The 20,045-nt window shown below is 40.7% G+C and overlaps 1 protein-coding gene across 2 annotated transcripts in view; it reads left to right on the top strand.

Annotated features, from left to right (window-relative positions):
• The window catches only part of pde3a (phosphodiesterase 3A, cGMP-inhibited), a 102,096-nt gene extending 88,339 nt beyond the window's left edge, over nucleotides 1–13,757 (top strand). For both annotated transcript variants that reach the window (XM_034204976.1, XM_034204975.1), the window contains exons 12-14: nucleotides 769–930; nucleotides 10,332–10,608; nucleotides 11,725–13,757. In XM_034204976.1, coding sequence (XP_034060867.1) covers nucleotides 769–930; nucleotides 10,332–10,608; nucleotides 11,725–12,038 — 753 coding nt within the window. In that variant the 3' untranslated portion in view covers nucleotides 12,039–13,757. The remainder of the gene's footprint in view (nucleotides 1–768; nucleotides 931–10,331; nucleotides 10,609–11,724) is intronic.
• The last annotated feature ends 6,288 nt before the right edge of the window (nucleotides 13,758–20,045 follow it).

Genomic DNA, 20,045 nt, shown 5'->3' with positions numbered 1-20,045 from the left:
TTGGATGAGGGATTTGGGTTTTTCCATTGTGAGCATTAGTACAGTCGTGTTGCTCGATGTCCAGAACCTGCCAGAAAGCATTGAGTCTCTGGGCTTGGCAGCAAAAGTACCAGCGATGTCTCTCTCATTGTTGTGCACCCCACTCTGCTGTTCCTGGAAGCAAATTAGCTTTCTGTGAAGTACTAAATTTCATACTTGATCTCTTTAGCTACTGGATTATTAGGTTAGATAAGACTCTGGGAGTCAGGGCTGCTCCTTCTTCAGATCTGAAGCTCATTAAAGATAACTAGAGATAACAAATTGATTCAAACCTTGTTAAGATAAATGCAAGCTTTAACTTCATGTGTGTGAGCGTGCCACATCGGTAGAGTTGATAATAAGAGATTTCACTGATTCAATTCAGAGAAATTCATCATTAATAATATCTCATACACATAGGAACTGGTCATAACCTATATAAACAGTCTATGGTCTTGACATATATTTATAGCATAGTAATTAAAACCTCTACCGTTTTGGATTAAGCGCATTAAAAGAAAGTATGCACATATTATTGTCCTCATTGCTTTTGTCTTTTAAATTGTATTCCAGTGCTGCTGTATGCCTTCTCCCTGATTGATAAACCCTCCAGACATTACTATGAATACACAATCTTTGAACAACAGATACATGGCATCACATTTACATAACATCTGTACATCACATGCTTCGTCTGCCTACACATTTGAATTTGTGACATGTCAACATGTCTGTTTTGTGATCCCTTAGGTGGGTGATGATCCCTCCACGGGTATTGACTGGTCTAATGAGAATGACAGGCTGCTGGTGTGCCAGATGTGCATCAAACTGGCCGATATCAACGGGCCTCTGAAGTGCAAGGAGCTGCATCTGCAGTGGACGGAGGGCATCGTCAACGAATTCTATGAACAGGTGTGTGAAACGTCTCTGATGGGGACCCAATGTATTTGGTAAACTAAAGATCAGTGGCCTGTCATGTTTAGGTGCAGGGGGGAACACAACAAAACAAACACCTGCACAGTATACTGTTACACATGATCAATAACAGTACTCCTACAACACTAAAATATATAAGAGTTTATTTGTAGTCCATCCCGCAAACAACACACCTTCCTCCTGCTGTAAATACTGACTAACCCATGTGTCATAGCCCACAACTCAAAATATGTCGAACAAATAAACAATTTTCTCCTCCTATTTCAAACAAATGAGCCTAATACTAAGCTATTGTAGTCAAAACATATTTACGGTTATATAAAAGAGTAAAACATATGTATCATATAGGGAGGCTTACACTTAACATTCCTACATAATTGGAACTTTGAACCCTAAAGCCAACCTCTGAACCTTCATCTTAATTAGATCCTTAATGAGAATCAAACAGAACATCCTTATTCAGATCACATAATTCTTCAGACCTAAAATCTAACTGGTGACAAACACAAACATATGTACACAGTTGGTAAATGTATTTAGACTGCTTGAATGTATCTATCGTTTTTCTCTTGGAGCAGAGGAGCAGAACTGCATTTTTGACAAATGTCAAATGTGTCAAATACCATTTAAAGTTTGACAGACAACTGAATTGTTCTTTCTCAAACTCCATAGAAGACAGTAAAAACTGAAACCCCTCCTCTATATTTTTTTCTTCCTCCCTGTAGACTTTTGGCTTCAGGCGTTTTCTTTTCATTCAATCTTTTTGACGTATTAAGATATTAATGGCAGAGCTCCCCCCGAGAGCTGCTATTGTGTGAGGAGCTGTCATGAATTCATGATGAAATGTACGCATCTGTTCATTATATATTCTACTTTTGGTTTATGAATTTCCATGTTACTTACATGAGCCATGCAGTGGTTAAATAGGAAAGGAGTCTTAGTTTTGGCTGTAAGAATGGGTTCACATGGACGCTTTGTATGTCTGACTTTGTTGTCAGTGAATAAGGTGTTCCCTCATTTTACTACTACAATAACATACAGTAAGATATGGCCACAGTATTTCGTACACCTGTCCAATCTATATACATTCAACACAACAGCTCTGCTATAAATTATATGTAAAGATTTTTTTGAATCTTTTGACACTGCCGGAGATGTTCACCAAATTCATTTAAACATTCATTATTGTGGTCAACGTTAAAGCTAGTGTTGTTCTGGACTATATTCAAATTAATAAGAAGTCATATTTACATACATAAGGAGGGCTGAATATTAGAAACACCTCCGAAAATTATTCAGTGCAATACAACACAACCACTTACAATGACTACAATGCTAAAAGGTGTTATTGAATTAACAGCTCTTTGAATAAATACTTATACAGGCATGTTAAAAGAAGGCTTTATGACAAAATAGCTGCCTTGGATTGCCTTACATTGTACATTGTGTACCCAATAAAGTTGCCATAGTGTACAGTGCTTATGTACTAATTACCTGATAGTTATCCGTTCAGCCTAATGCCGCCCTCAATGACCTCCGATACACTTTGTCCTCTTGGTTCTGAATGCTTGCTTTTCTCCTAATGGCCTTTGAGTCTAGCTAGGGCCATTTTGTGCCCCGCTACTTCAGATGGGACAAACAGGACAAACAGATTGTAGGAGCCTTGCAGGAGAAACGCTCTTCATTGACAATAGTTGTAGGGCTGCTATGTGTAGTGACACAGGCAGGCTGCCCAGGCAACTGTCCTTCAGGTGGAGCAGCATCCTGATTACTCTGACAGCCTTAAGAGTCCAGCAACCTTCAGAAAACCAGCAAAACAATTAAGCTCCCCCTCAATATAGAACTTGTTCAGGCTTGTATACAAAGCGTCATCATACACAAACACTTGGTCGTCAAGCACAAAAAAACATGTTGACGGAGCCTTGAGGATAAGATTTGTTTTCCTCTGAAATTGATTATGATGTGTGACCTAGGATCTGGGTATCTTGAATCTAAATCGCAATATTGGATGAATCTCTGGGCTTACAGAGGCTTACTCTTATATATATATAAGAGTAATATATATATATATATTGTAAATCCTACTACCAAATATGAGCAGACTTATTTATTTGGATAGCTTATCTCAAAGACATGATATTTTGATTTGGGAAAGCTAACCTTGCAATACATGTTTTTAGGAAGTAGGAAGCTGGATCTCAGAACAGCTTCTCCTATGTTTTATTGAGAAAAACAACATATTAAGCTAGCAGTGAAACAACATATAACATATAAGGTAGATGTATTATCACTTAACATTGCCATAGCTCCCCACACCCCTACAGGCATGTAAAACATAATAACATACAAAACCATACTCAAACCCCCTCAAAACACATTAATTATAATAATTGTTATACAATTAAAATAAATATACTTTGGTAAATGCATTGGTTAAAGTTTAACGATAAATGTAATGCAACACAAGTCAACATCCAACTGATATCACTTTACCAACAAGTAGCAGATTAATCCCAGATACCGCCTTTTGATGCCTGTTATTGTGCTGTACATTAGAAGGAACAGGATCAAAGGCTTGCTACTGTAAACTGTATGGGATGACATGTGAGGTCAGTTACCAAGGCAACGAGGAAACCTTGTTATAGCTGTTCTTCATTGCCATCGATACAGACGTCACCGACACACACATGCTGCTGCTCCACAGCCGTCATACTATATTCTTTATTTAGCTGTGTTACGTTCCCTTCTAAATCTAGGGGGTACAAAGGGAAGTAACAACACACAAGGATGACCAAGCACGACAAAAAAGGAGAGAAAACCGATCTCTGAGTAACGAACAAGTCGTTTAATGAACAAGACAGGAACACGGGCTCACCAGCCAACTTGCACAGAATACTACAGCATCGATATATATCACGGAGCTCCCCTCCTATCAATCGGCAAGACACAGGTCTGCACACATGCAGCCAGGGGAGAAGGGGCGAGCGACAGCAACCTTCCTCCTGTCCTATATGGAGGCCCTGATTGAGGATTGGGAGCACCTGGGGAGAGGCTGCACCTGGGGACAATCAGGCTCTACCTGGGGAATCAGAGGGAGAGAGAAAAAGACACACACCCAAACACCAGCACCCACTACGGCACGTAACAACCCCCTCCATTAAACCAAACAAGTGTTTGGCCACCGTTACTAAAACACACATTACACAGTTCACAAGCCTACTCTTGAATGCTTGGAAGCTGCCACCTGCTGCTTCCAAGCCATACACTCCGCCACTAAATGACCAGGGTCAAGACAATAGAAACACAATCTCTTAGTGTCGGGACCTGGGAGAGAAACAGAATGAGCACGTGTGACACGTCTGTTACGAGCCCTACAGTGAGGATAACTGCCCTGAGGATAACTTTACCCCTGGCTATATCATTACCCATTATCACATCCACACCGTCGACAGGAAATTTGGAGAGCACAGCAACTGGAAAGAAACCAGTAGCCAGTTTGGACTGGACATGGACATTGTGGAGAGGTGCGGGCACAAAACCCATTTCAATACCTCTTACCACGGCACCTACATCACAGGCAGACTCAGCACTCAAGGGCAGAGCACTGGCAAGAATGAACGACTGTGAGCCACCACTGTCTCGTAACACAGTAACCTGACGCTGGTCCTCCAACTTCCCTGACAGAGAGACAAAAGCAGTAGAGATGAACGGCTTAAAACACTCATCAGGGCCCATTTTAACAGTGGCCTGACCACTAGGACACACTGTTTTAATCAAGCCCACCCCTTTTGGGTGCTTGCCACCTGCTGCCCGCTCTCGCTTCCAAGCTGCACAGTCGGCTATCATATGACCTGGGTCAAGACAAAAATAACAAGCTCTGTTTATCCTGGGACCTAACAATGGAACACTGGCACAGGGAACGTAATTGTCAGGAGCTCTACGATAAGTGTCCCGCTGAGGAGGATCACGCTGAAAAAAAACGCTCTTGTGTATCAGCGCAAACTCGTCTGCCAGAGTGGCAGCCTGCTGAAGGGTAGTCACTTTCTGCTCATTCAAATAGACTACCGTACGCTCCGGTACACAGTTTTTAAACTCCTCTAACATCATCAGCTCACACACTGAAGCAATGTCATCCGCTTTACACGCTCTACCCTACCTGTCAAAGAGGACTTTCTTCTCCCTCGCGAAGTCCACGTACGTTTGGCCAGAAGTTTTCTTCAGGCCGCGAAAACGCTGCCTGTAGGCCTCAGGCACAAGCTCATATGCCCTGAGAATAGCACCTTTCACATTGTCATACACCAAACTATCCTCGACAGAAAGAGAAGAGCAAGCCGCTTGAGCCTTGCCGACTAGCTTGCACTGTAAAAGAATAGCCCACACCTCTTCTGGCCACTGCAGAGCAGCAGCAATGCGCTCAAATGCACCAAAATAGACTTCCACCTCTGATTCACGAAACACAGGGACCAAAGAAATATGCCTGCTCACGTCAAAGGAGGCAGCAGGACTAGAAGGTGTAACTGCAGAATCACCCACCACAGCTGCTTGGAGCTCTAGCTGACGCATCCGGACAGCAGTGTCTGCCTCCAACTTCCTGACTTCCAGCTCCTGCTTCCTCCTGAGCTGAAAATCCCTATCACGCTCCTCCCTCTCACACTGGAGACGAGCCATACGCACTTTTACCCTAGCATCTAATTTAGGTGAGGATCCTGCCGAGAACGAGCCAAACTGAGGTGTGGTGAAAAGTGTTGCCTGTTCCGTAGCACTCTGAACACCAGGAGTAACACCAATGCAGCCTCCACCATGAGATACTGCTGCTACAGCCCCGGCCACCGTGCCAGGAGATTCCACTAAAACCCCCTGTTCAACTAGTCCAGTTAGCAAAGTAGCCTTGAGTTCACTTTTAACAAGAGCAGAGGAGACAGAAACGTGATAATGGTCAGCAACTAACCGCAAATCAACCTTCCTACAGCAGTCTAGCTGACCCACAGTAGGACTGGCCACAAACTGCTCCAAAACAAAAGCCATCCTTAGCAACGGCTACTTACAAATATATATAAATATATATATATATTTTTTTTTTACAAACTTCCCCAGATCCTGCCTACCAAACTTACCTAACTATCTTCTGGGGCGTGCCGGGCTCGAGGCGACTTTAAAGGCAAACATCAGCGGCCGAAACCCTGAATCGCCTGCCCCCAACTGGGAATAAATCCCCACCCAGGATTACCCCGAAAATAAAAAAGGCAAAATAAAAAACGAGTGCCTGAAGGAAGGACTGATTCAGCCCAGCTAGACACTCCCCTGTCTAAACTGAGGAAGTCAATGCTACCAAACACAATATTAACACTAAACCACAAACAAATACTCGCTCTTTTTCTGAAAGATTGGACGAGCCCCCATGTTACATTCCCTTCTAAATCTAGGGGGTACAAGTAACAACACACAAGGATGACCAAGCACGACAAAAAAGGAGAGAAAACCGATCTCTGAGTAACGAACAAGTCGTTTAATGAACAAGACAGGAACACAGGCTCACCAGCCAACTTGCACAGAATACTCAACCCAGTCTCATGGCATTTTGTGTTCACCAACACGATCTTTAATCGATTGATTCGTGTTCACCAACACGATTTCCCCCTTTTTTTCGTGTTGCACAGCACGATTTTAAAAGCAATGTATTTATACTGGTAATGACGCTCATGGAAGCACGGCATTCGTTTGTGTCGGCTGCCCTTAAAGGCAATGTGAGCGTCCATTCTCATTGGATAACGGAGAATTGTACACCCGGAAGTAAGTATTCCCCTTACTGTCGATTGATTTTACAGTGATATCTGCACTACTCATCGACTAAAATCCTTGTTAATTACACAACATTGATTGGTTTAAATTGTGTGCAATGCTTTTGTATTTTTCCCCTTCGATTCGGAGAAACAAACCCAGTGATAGTCCTCAAGCTCTGTGATTGGAGAGTGTGCTCCGAGGGTTACGCCGAGCCTCGAACAGCACTTGAAATGGGATGGAACCCCGTTTTTTTTCACCATTCATTCCAATGGCTGGCGTCTATGTCACGTGATCTTCAAATTTCTCCCTGCAGAAGAAAAAAAACATGGCCGAACTTCGTTTTATTCTCGGTGGAAAATGCCTATTTTAAAGTTAGTTTGGCCATTAATTTAAAATGCGTTTTGATGTCATTTGATGCGAGAAACATGAGTTGTTATTTCAGATTAGGTGTGCAGTGGATGTACATGATATTTAGTTTGCTAGTTATTACGAAGATTACTTCAGGAAATCGCGACGTTTTCATTGTTACCAAGGTGGTTGCTAGGGACGCTGCTATCGATATTATTTATGTTATGTTGTGTAACTGTTTAATGGTGTTATCTTTATTGCTACCCCCTTCCCCGTCAATGTATAATGTTGGTCCACAGCGCAAACATATTAGTTTAACAAAATCCGCATCTAAAGATAGCCTACGTTATTTTCCCCTGTGCAATTCCAGTCTCACATCTCACAGCACATCGTCAATAACAAATACCGGAAACAGACCGAAAACATTTAAAAAAAAAAAAATAATACTTTATTCCGAGTGTGCTTGCTTTTCTCTTTGAAAGTCATCACATAATGGCATTGTAATACACGATTCGGCTGCATTAAATATTACATATCTGCCGTAGTTCTGTATTTATAGAGCCCTGATGAGAAGACTTCTAGACAAACATGAGGAACTGAAAACGTGACGTGGATCATAAATATATCAGCCATTAAACAACATCTTACATTTCTTTTCACACAATACGTCTCCTTGCAGTATCAACACTAATTCGGCTGACTTTTATATTTGATCCAATTGGTAGATAAGCTGTATTTACACCATAAAGGTGCACAGCTGATATAAAGGGACACCTAGTGGTTAAAGCATGTTATTGAATTTCATTATTTTTATTATTAGATATTAATAGGATCCCTATAAAGTATATTCATTACTCGTTATTCTCTACTAATAGTTAATTAAAGACTGTATATAATGACTATTTTGACATGGGCCTGCACAACTATGGTGTAGTTATGCATTGAATGAAAAACTTGGGTCGCAGGTTCCTCAATAGTGCATTACAAGACATCTATCAATATTTGTGCATACCTCCAGCAATGTTAACTATGTTGAAGCACTTATTTTAACTGATATTATACATAATGTATTATACTCTTATAAGATGTATGTAGATATTTCATCTCTGGCCTTGTCAGGTATTGAACAATCAATAAATAAAGAACACAGAATTGTTAAATATAAAACACAGAATTTGTGTGATTATACTAAATGATTTACAAATAAACATCACTGCATATTTACAACTGTTACACATGCTGATGTAACACAAATGTTCCAACTTGGGATCAATAAAGTATATCTTATCTTAAGCTGATCGATGGCTACTGCCATATTTGCAAAATGTGCCTCTGAACCTTGACAAGTGCATGTTTCAGGCTTATCAATTAATGTAATGTAATGTTATCAATTAACAACAGGGGTCACAAACATAAGACCAGCTGTTAAATAAAGCTCTTCTGACCTTAGCTGGCATGTGTGTATATATATATTAATGCTGCCCATTATGGGCACAAGCCATTTTCACCCATTTATTAATGATATGTTTTAAATTTGAGTGTTTCCTATCCCCTAAACCTCCAGGGATGTACACAGTTTAATACTGGCAACTTCTTATTATGGGAAATACGAAAACGTCTTTTAAAACTACAACTCCCAGTAGAGACGTGCCATAGATAGAGAACATGTTGCGAAACAGAATAGCCAGCATGTGTAGTTCTGGGGACGGGGTGGGGGAGGGGGGGACGCGGTGGACCCGTTCAAATCCAGTTTTGGACAGTCTGCCGTGATTCCATCCCATTTCAAGTGCTGTTCGAGGCTTGGCGTAACCCTCGGAGCACACTCTCCAATCACAGAGCTTGAGGACTATCACGGGGTTTGTCAAACAGAGCACATGGTGTAGTCCAAACGATAGCTGGGGATTCTGGGTAGTGTAGTGTCTTCTGCTATCCTTTACTCCGATTTGTTTCTCCGAATCGAAGGGGAAAAATACAAAAGCATTGCACACAATTTAAACCAATCAATGTTGTGTAATTAACAAGGATTTTAGTCGATGAGTAGTGCAGATATCACTGTAAAATCAATCGACAGTAAGGGGAATACTTACTTCCGGGTGTACAATTCTCCGTTATCCAATGAGAATGGACGCTCACATTGCCTTTAAGGGCAGCCGACACAAACGAATGCCGTGCTTCCATGAGCGTCATTACCAGTAGAAATACATTGCTTTTAAAATCGTGCTGTGCAACACGAAAAAAAGGGGGAAATCGTGTTGGTGAACACGAATCAATCGATTAAAGATCGTGTTGGTGAACACAAAATGCCATGAGACTGGGTTGGAATACTACAGCATCGATATATATCACGGAGCTCCCCTCCTATCAATCGGCAAGACACAGGTCTGCACACATGCAGCCAGGGGAGAAGGGGCGAGCGACAGCAACCTTCCTCCTGTCCTATATTGAGGCCCTGATTGAGGATTGGGAGCACCTGGGGAGAGGCTGCACCTGGGGACAATCAGGCTCTACCTGGGGAATCAGAGGGAGAGAGAAAATGACACACACCCAAACACCAGCACCCACTACGGCACGTAACAAGCTGTTTCAAATGTTATCAGGCAGGTACATTTCCAGTATCAATTGTTTACTATTCTTATTCTTCAAAAGAGCCAAACTGCACCCACTAATATCTAACTTTAAGAAAGAGTTTTGTAGAGTTTGAGTGAAGTCTAGAGAAACTCCCTCGAGGGAAATTAGGGATTTAAGCGTTTTTCAGACCAAATACATGCACACAAATCTGTAGAACACACTACAGGTAAGGGAAAGCAATTATGCATGTTATGTCCATTTGATCACCAAGGCTACATTCGTTAAAATAAATTGAGAATTTTGGTTTCACACAGGCTAAAGAATATATACTCTTGGGTAAATTGCTATGTTAGTTTGACCTCTCCCTCCCGATCCCACCAATTGGACTTCCTCTGTCTACACACAGTTACCGGACTTCCTTTATTATTGCTACAGCAGCTAAAGGTCACTGGCTTCTCGTGTTTGTAAATAAATGATAACGCCATTCTGATACTTACTTATGGGTGTAGCAGGCCCCTTCTATACATTGTGGGTTTTGGATCGAAAAGCAAACAGCTTGGACATTGATAAGCGTGACATCTATCCCACGTGTTCCCTCCGGCCTGATGACTGAAGTATTGCAATGTGAGTCACGCCATGTATTGGCCTTCATGCACTAATGTGGTTCATGCTTTATGTAGGGCGACGAGGAGTCCAGCCAGGGCCTTCCCATCAGCCCCTTCATGGACCGAGCGGCACCACAGTTGGCCAAACTCCAGGAGTCATTCATCACACACATTGTGGGACCGCTGTGCAACTCCTATGACTCAGCTTTCCTCATTCCTGGACGATGGGTGGATCCCAACCCAGAGGGAGAGGAGCCGGAGATAACAGAGAATGAGAATGAGGAGGAGGAGGAGGAGGAGGAGGAGGAGGATACTGCAGAGGAAGACGCATCGACCAGCTCAGAGGCATCACGTAAGCACTATGGTCAAAAACAAAGATTTATAATTAAACAAGGGACCCAAGCCTGCTCTGGAAGTGACCAGAACAAATTAGAATGCCTGCTTTTGTGTGATAACGATTTTGCATTAATGCCATTTGTTCTCTTTATATGGATTTGATTTTATCATGTAATTTACAGCAGGACATTCAAGAGTGTTTCCCCTCTTAAAAATACACATTTGTTATTTGGCAGATTTAGATACATTACACTTCAACATTGGATCACAATGCAACAAGGAGAGCACATTAAAGCAGAAGAGAAGTGAGGTTTTATTTTTAGTAAGCCTCTGCAGGAGCCTGCAAGCAACACTTTACATGTTGTCGTATGCATGTATAATTTATGCAACATATCCATATTTCTACCTTTATTAATCATATCATATAAATAAACAGAGAGGAAAGACATCTCAAAGGGGGCATATCATGCAAAAACCACTTTTTCATGTATTTTCTACATCAACATGTAACCCTCTGTGTAAAGAGATTCTGAAAGTTTCAAGAAAAAAGATTCGCTCCCTTTTTGTCCTGATCCATTTATATAAAAACCTGTCTGAAGTGAGCTGATCAGATTGTGGCCACTTTATGATGTCATAACGTTTTTTTGGCTTGTGTAACCATTAGCCAATAACCAACCAAGGTAACCCCCCCCCCCCCACCTTATCACCTGAATCTCCTCCTAGAGCACCATTGGGTTCTTTTGAACCAAATATCTCTCAGAGGGGCGTGGGGAGTTGCTCCTTGTTTTCATCTAAAGTAACAGACAGAGAATCAGCACTTTTGAAGCAGGGCTGAAACAGAGGGGATAATGGGATGCTACAATGATCTGTTTGGTATTTCGAGCCAAACACTTCAGAGACATGTTTTGTATATACTGTATATGAGACCTGTAATATATTGATGAAAAACAGTATAATAAGGGACATTTAAATGGCTTTGAGAGTGGTGTGTGTGTGACACTGTGACAGTGTTCTCCTGTAGTTGTGCAGCTTCTGTCCAAATGTATGACCACGTAGTTGTCTGCAATTGAATAATTGACTTACATTAATTCATCAAAAGAAAGTCTTCACAATTTCTTTCTATTTTCTTCAGAGAAAGCTATTTCCAAGAAGAGAAGGAAAGTGTTCTGCCAGATCACCCACCACCTGATGGAGAACCACGAGATGTGGAAGAAGGTGATTGCAGAGGAGGCCCCGAAACAGGGCCAGGGAGCAGAAACCGTCCATTTAAACAATGTAGCTGAGCCAATCCTGGCAATTCACGAGGAGGAAGAGGAGCCAGGCAGCAGAGAGGAGTTACTGGAAGGAGAGGATCCAGAGGAGGGAGTGGAGGAACCAGAGTGGCCCGTGACTGCGCAGGAAGACTGTAAACCTGCAGAGGAACGAGTGGAGGAGGACCCACAGTGAAACAGCTCATGGGAAATATGGCGTCAGTCAGGGCAAGGATGTGAAAAAGTATTTCTTGTTTTCCAATCCTATCAACTGACTCCTATCTTTGCCAGCACATCACTTAGACACAACACTGTAGATGTTTGGGAAATGTGTGCCTATACATAACAAAAAACAGGGTGGGAAATATGTGCTTTACACATTTTATCTGAATATCTGGGTTCACCAAACATTTAAAGGAGCTTTCCATATTGCAATACAGGATGATTTGTGTACTTTGGGATACAGACTCTTTTGCTACTGTCAAGAGAAGAGGAAGACTGCTTGCACAGACCTCAACCCAATGTGGTAACACGGGACTGCAGACATTCGCTGCCAATTTATACATAATTATTTTCTGAATGCAATTATATATAGACATCACAGTTACTTGTACTTGTGTTTCAATTTTAGCAAGAGTTTTTGAGGTCAGACATGGGCCATATTATGTTTTCTTTTTCTATATATGGATTATAAAGGGAGTCAATCGATTAAAGAACATTGGCATCTTTTTTTTCTTCTTCTGCCAAAAAAAATTACTCACCCTTAGGCTTAAGCATATGAAATCTAATCTTTTTTTTTTTTTTACATTTGTTGCCAAATTACTGTAAGTACTTTATACCAATAGGTATAGTCATATTACTTTAAGGAAAGAGACAAGAGGCTCCTCACACTCTGTATTTGTATGCGTGTGTGTCTGCATGTTTATATAAGTTCTTCTCCAGAGGATATAGATATATTTATCCGATTTATTTGTGCCATCTCTGGTCTCCAGCCTCGAGATAGATATAGAGGTCTTTACAGGGTTCACTGTCCTAATTGTTGTATTCCCAAGGCCTGCACTAAGACTGCATTAGAGGGTGGCTGGAAATGAATTTGTGCTCAATACTAGACCAAAAAGGGAACGTCAGTACAGAGAACAAACACTAATACAACCAAAGTATCTAGGAACAATATAAGGGGAGATAACAACAAAAATGGACCAGAAATGTATTACCTAAAATAATTAAGAAGGAACATCCTACAATATTCTTTGAAAAGGGTCCAAACATCAGGTAGACTAACTAATACACTTTCCTTTGTATTATCTTTGCAACCCATAACTCTCTGACTATGTATTTGGACTCAGTGTGCTGTATTATAGTCTCAACACACTTTCCTCATTATGTAAAAAAAACCTGCAAATGATGCTGACCGTTAACCCTCAGGAAAACCTTAACTGTAGACATTCAAAGTAAACATTTGTACCACCTGTGAGGACAGTACGTTACAAATATGCAGGGATAGTAGTACATGAGTTTAGAATATGTTCATAAAAGGCTGCAGTTTATGTCACAACAAAGCCAATAAACACATTGAACTCTTCCCCCGTCACCTCAGGGCAGGCCCGGTTCTACGGGGGTGCATAAGGGTGCATTGCACCCTCAGTTGAGTCGTTATGCACCCTCATTTGAAAAACGAAAAGTGAAAAAAATTCTAAATTGAAAAAAACAAACAATTCTAAAGTGAAAAATATTACATATATAATAACAATAATAATAATTGTAGTACTAACAAGAATAATAAGAAGAATATAGTCAATGATGGACATCAGAAAATGGTTAAAACAACCAGCTCTTATCGCCAGCAGTAACACTGCATCTACTGCAGGTAATAACAGTTCAGATCATGGGGACATTACGTTACCCGCGGCCACAGTTGAGTACCCAACTCGCCTGTACAGTGGGGTAAGGCACTCATTTTGCAGCTCATGGTTTAAAAACAGAGATTGGCTGGAATATTCATGTGAAAAAGATGCCATCTTCTGCTATGCATGTAGACATTTCGGTTCAAGTACGTCAGATGCCTTCACCACAACTGTACCAGAGTACCAACTGCTGTCTCCTGGTACTCATCTGAGTAACTCACTCACTAAAAATGAAATACTATATGACAGTAAAACAAGAATGCAGTTTGAAAGAGGAGTGATTTGTAAAATATCCATAAAGAAAAAGTAAATCTGTTTACAGTTCTGTTTCATATGGGTGTTGAGATGTATCCATAGATCTCTTAATGTTGCTCTCAAAGTGCACCAGATTGATGCTTTTAACTTCAATATAAAAAAAAAATCTTCCCGGGGGAGCATGCCCCCGGACCCCACAAGAGGAGGTGAGGACCCCCCTAGAGGGTGTTAGGTCCACTCCCCACTTATAAAAATAGCACCCTCTCTAATCTCAGATGCACCCTGAGTCATTTTGTTCTGGAACCGGGCCTGCCTCAGGGCGACATTCATTCTCTCAGAGCTCCAGCGTCTGGATTTACTATTTCTGCCAGGTCAAGTCCAATTTGATTTATCACATATTTCTGTGATGATACAGAGGGAAATAATTCAGATAAAAAAATGTTTATCACTCAAGAAAAATGTAGTTTGACATGTACAGTAGTCAAGGTTAATGTGATTCAAAGTGTTCATGCAAGGCTGAAACGATTAGAAAATAATGTTTTTTATTTCATGAATTGGATTGCAGTAAAAGCTACATTTTCAGTGATGGCCAAATTGACCGTGATTGCAGCATAATGTGTTATTGAATCACTTACTCAAGCACTAAAGCATCAGATTTGTCACTTGGGAATAACCATGACCCAATGTTTTTCAATCATAATCACTCCCATTTACTCACATTTGCACATCTTTAAAGTTGTTGTTTTCTTATGTTTCACTATCACTGGGAAAAAGGAAGTGAATATGTTAGTTTTTGCGATCTTTACCCCACATTTGTAATTGTTAAAATCAATGATTCATTCAACAAAAAGAAAGAGCTCTTGAAACGTTTCCAAAAGACATAAAAACATTGTTTCTAAAACATGACTTAATATTGGTAAATTGAATATAAAACACAAATCATAAACCCTACATTCAATCAAGAGAAGCCATGAGGAAAAACAATTACAAAACCAACTTTGCAGTAGCTGGAGTAGCCTTCAAAATGTCTCTGAAGAGTATTCCACTTTGCTTTAATAATTCACAGTTGCATATAAAAACGTGTTTGAGAAACCGTAGGTAGATCTTAAGTTGAATAAGTGAAGTTGAGTTGGTGGGTCAATTTTTTGTCACACACGAGTGCGGTGAGGCAATAAGTAATGAATTATCCAGTGATAAGCTTGTCGAGTTCTCATGACCTACATGCTCACCGTTGCTCTCCTCCATCATCTAATTTCTTTAAAAACTGCACATAGAGCCTCCTGTAGATTGGACATAATGGAGTCTTCCTGTGATTGAAATAACATTGGGTGTAGAACATCATGTCCTTGCGGATCATGCATTAGCGTACTTTATTACCACCCGATGTTCCTGGCTGTGGTGAATAGCGCACTTCATCCATAATGGCCTGTTAACTGCTGTCCTGTCTCTGGCTCAGTGGGGAGGGGGGGGGGAACTCAGGAACGGCAGCTTAGGCCACAGAAGTCGACTCACTGATTAGAAAAACATCGGACAGAGAATCATTTATATCGGACCAAACTTGTTAGCAGCAGCTGAATCAGACTTTTTTTCCTGACCTCTAATGATCACATGTAGCCGCCCTCATTGTTTATTCTAAACAACATGCCTGCTGTTGTTTGTATGTTGCCTGCAACCCCTCTAATGAGCTATAATCACCATTACAGACACAATGAATACATTTTATTCATTAAAAATAAAATAACGCTTTTTTTTCTATCACTATTTGCGATGATGAAACTTCCACTTGTTTATATTTCAACCAACCAGGTTGTACAATTATACAATTACATCAACTCGAACTCTCCTTTGTGAATGTATAGAAACAGCATACAGTGTGTGTGAAAGAGAAAGATGGTGTGTTTGTGTCCATTTGAATTCTTCCATTGGCCTCTCTAATGTGACTCCTGTATTTAGCTAGCGTTTGCTGTTAAGTAGAGGAGGCTATGAGTCACAAGTAGAGGTGGTGAAAAAATGAAGGGTAAAGTGATGCATTATGTAGTTCTTCAATGCTTCTCAGATGAAATAATTATTCGCAGAAGGACCTATTGCATATTTCTCCTTGTGCTTCCACTTTGATCTGCTTAGCGTGCAGATCAGAGATCCTTACTGGCAACAGTGGTAATACAATAGTAGCATTCATCCCACGTCACTCATCACTAAAGACGATGGGATTCTGTCCACTGTGATAGTATGTTGATGATCTTTTTTCAGTGGACTATATATGCATTTTTCCCCCAGTCACATCAGTCTTAAGTCAATACTTGCATTTGAGCTGATCCAGTATATCAGTTTTGTTTGTGTACTTTTTTTCTCCATTGGTTTATTTGAGTGTCATACTTATTCACACGTGTAGCATAATTGTAACCATGGGAACCAAACGAGCTTTACAATTATGTAAAAAAAAAAGAAATGAGACGAGTATTTTTATATAGTTGACACATGATTAAATAATTGCTTTCTTCTCACTAGTACCTTGCACTTACCACATGTACTAATACTTACACAAGGAAGACTTTGTCCAAATACACAGTATTTGTGAACGTTAAATGATTACTTTTCTTGCAGGTTGATGCTCCATTTTGTACAATATACATATATGCTGTACAGTAAAGACATTTTAAAACTTCAAAAACTCTTTTAGATATACATTATTTATTTTTACCATTTTGTAATTTAGACACTATACTGTAGCTTCAATATTGCCAGACTTACTGGAAGTGCCTATATTGGTATTATGTATCATACAGTGAATATATTTGAAGATCATTAGAAGTCGTCACAAACTGAACCATGTGGATGTTGTAATGTGAATACATTGAATTACAAGACTATAATTTCTGTGGTATCCCCGTCTCTGTGTTGTGTTTTTCTTTCAGCTTCTAATCTATATTTAGAATGTGCTTTATATTAAAATACACAAACTACATTATTATACAATTTGAAGTTCTGGGTGCTTTGCTTCATCAAGACCATCAACGCTTTCGATCAAGTTTAGATCTTGAACCTGAACATTTTATCTTTTCTATTATTATATTGTATTTTAAAGCGTTATTTATTTGCAATCCTCAAATATTTGTTTTGTAATGCACATGTCCCCCTTTGAGCACAGATGTTTGTCAATTTTAAAATAAAGTGGAGAAAGATTTTCTTTAAATTAGAAATTTGCCGAAATTGATTACAATTTAATTGTATTTATAGTTTATAGAGATTTCTTAAATATTCAATGTAAATGTTTGCAGAAAAAACAATTGCAGAAAAAAGTTCTTTAACGTTAAATTTACGATTAAGAAATCGTGAATTATTCCTTCTCTAGGGTGAAGTTTAAAGAGCCTGTGACACGAGTTTCTCCCATCATCCAAACCCATCAATTTGAGTAAATAGTGTCCCCTTGAAAACCGTTACTGAACTGATTTTGGATATTTGTACTTTGATAACCATTAATCTGCCCTTCAATGTTGACCATTTTCTGGATCTTCTCGGGGATTCTTCAAGTCCCGCCAAATTATGTGTGACGTCATTGCGGGCACAGCGCTCCAGCTGCACCGTTCAGGATCCCAGCATCTGCATGTAAACGCACGATGGCGCACACAGCAGCAAGCGATGACAGCTCAGACAGTTTCATTTTGAACGTGTCTGAGAGCTCATATGAGGCTGAAGGATCGCTTTATGTTGTATCTGTTAGAAGTTTAGGAATTAGGTGCGTCAATATGGGCGATCATACGGTCATGTAGCCAGTGGTGGACTGGGACTAAAAATCATCCCGGGACTCTCGACCGGCCCACTTCGGTACCGCTAGTAAATTGTCAACGGGGGGAGTGGGGGATGTCAGGGGCGGCGGGTGCTGTAGATAGTAAATGTAAATATGTAAATATTTGTGTCACTGCATCCTGGTAAAATACAAATATAATGCAATGTGTGTGTCTTTGACATTAGCGCTGCCAGCCACCTGTGCCCTGTACTACGAAGCCAGTTCAACATACCCTGGATATGTTTGAGTAACAAACTAACTAACAACAACAAACTAACAAACGAGATCTCACTAAACGGTCCTACGCTGGTTATCAACTCGGTAAATCAAGCCAGGGTTTCTCTCACCAGCTGAGAGCGCGTTCACGTCTAAAACACGAGTGGATCTGACTTTAATTACATTTGACTCGAGTGTTTCGTCAACATAATGTGTTGCTAAAAATAATACTTCTGCATACAGTATGTGACACTGTAAGTGTTGCACGGCCAGATACGGCTGGAGAAGCTGACTCAGATAAGGAAATATATGATATATTATGATATTATATGATCGATGATCTGATTGATGATGTAATATGAATGATAAGTGCGACACGTCGGCGTCTTCTCTGCATATAGGCCTACGGCAGTTTAAACTGTATTTCCTTTATCCTGTAATATGACTTGAGAGATTTAAACTCCGCACACTGAGTTGATCTCTTTTCTATAGACGCCGGAGGCGGGCAGCGTCAGGTAAAAAAAAGTTATTTAGCCTTCCCAAACCTGAGCCTCACGCGCCGCCTATGGGGGATGTGCTAGTGACTTATCCGACCGGCCCACTTCGGTACCGGCCCATCTGGATTCGTCCCGATGGCCAGTCCGCCACTGCACCCAGCCCAGGTAAACTGTAAACGGGGGGAGCCTCGCTGCGGGGAAACGGTGGACCTAGTGTCCCGATCGGAGTGGGAATAATAATAATAATAATCCGTGCATTTTATCCATTAATTTCCCCAACATTGTGGTGAAAAAAACACACGTTTAATCCATGTTGGTGTACTACAACTACAAAAAGCATCGGTTTGTTTTCTCATCAGGAAATGCAGACCGGCACAAACAAATGATTTTTAATCATCATTAGATCTCACGATCATTTAATGTATCATATGTTCGCCGAATTGACATGAAAGCACTAATACATGTAGTTTCATCCACTTGAGTTTACAACTACAAAAATAATCGATTTGTTTTTATTAGGGCCGGGACTTTAACGCGTTAATTAAGATTAATTAATTACACAAAAATTAACGCGTTAAAAAAAATTAACGCATTTTAATCGCACTTATTTTTGCAACCGCGGAACGTTTCTCACTGGATGAGTTTCAGGCGTACCGATTATACTGGAGCACCAACTAACGTTCATGACTTCAGACAACAACAAACCACAGTGAACAACAGTGGGAAATGTTGTTTTAAAAAACGGACGGATGGAAGCGTTGATAAGAGCACGGTTGTGTGCAAATTATGCAAAAAGGAATTCGCATATCACCGCAGCACATCAAGCCTCAAGTATCACCTCAATGCAAAACATATAGCAGCTAGCGTGGAAGCTAGCGTGGACGTTAGCCTCTTTTATCGCGTTCACACCATACAGTCTATGGTTCACACCAAAAAGAGCCGGTACTAAAATTAGTTCATGAGAACCTTTTTACCCCCACGAAAGTCCCTGCTAGAGAGCAGAGAGCTGCTAGAGAGCAGGGACTTTCGTACGGCTCTTTTGTGAGAAAAGAGCTATATTTCTGATTGGCTGGGCGGATTGCAAACCACGCCCCGTAAAACTCCCAAAAAGTTTGGTGAAGCCGCCATTTTATTATCCTCGCATTAGCATTATTAGCATTAGCCCAGCGCAGAAACGCAGAGAGACTAACTTATGGCAACACAAAATAAAACATGGGAGCAGTGGAGATGAGGAGGTGTCGGCGTTCTGGCGATTTACTCGGAAGGCTGCTGGGACTCCCAGCAGCTTCTACTGAAGCCAGTCCCCAACTCCGGGGACTTCCGGCCGGGGACTTTGGGCGGCAGTATACGCCGTGAAGTGGTTTGCGGCCTGCCAGTAAACCCAAAGCAGAAGAAGAAGAAGTGACGTCAGCGGCTTCATTTGTTCTCATGAACTAAGTTCTCATGAACCTTTGTGGGAAAAGTACTGCGGTGTGAATGCGCCTAATGGTATACTAAAATCCATGTGAAAAAAATTGCTTCTCACTGTTCTCAAGTCAAATATT

The sequence above is a fragment of the Gymnodraco acuticeps genome, unplaced genomic scaffold (assembly GCF_902827175.1).
Source record: "Gymnodraco acuticeps unplaced genomic scaffold, fGymAcu1.1, whole genome shotgun sequence".
In the NCBI taxonomy this organism is placed as follows: Eukaryota; Metazoa; Chordata; class Actinopteri; order Perciformes; family Bathydraconidae; genus Gymnodraco; species Gymnodraco acuticeps.
Note: the sequence above shows the minus strand (reverse complement) of the source record. Positions and strands in the feature narration are given on the sequence as shown.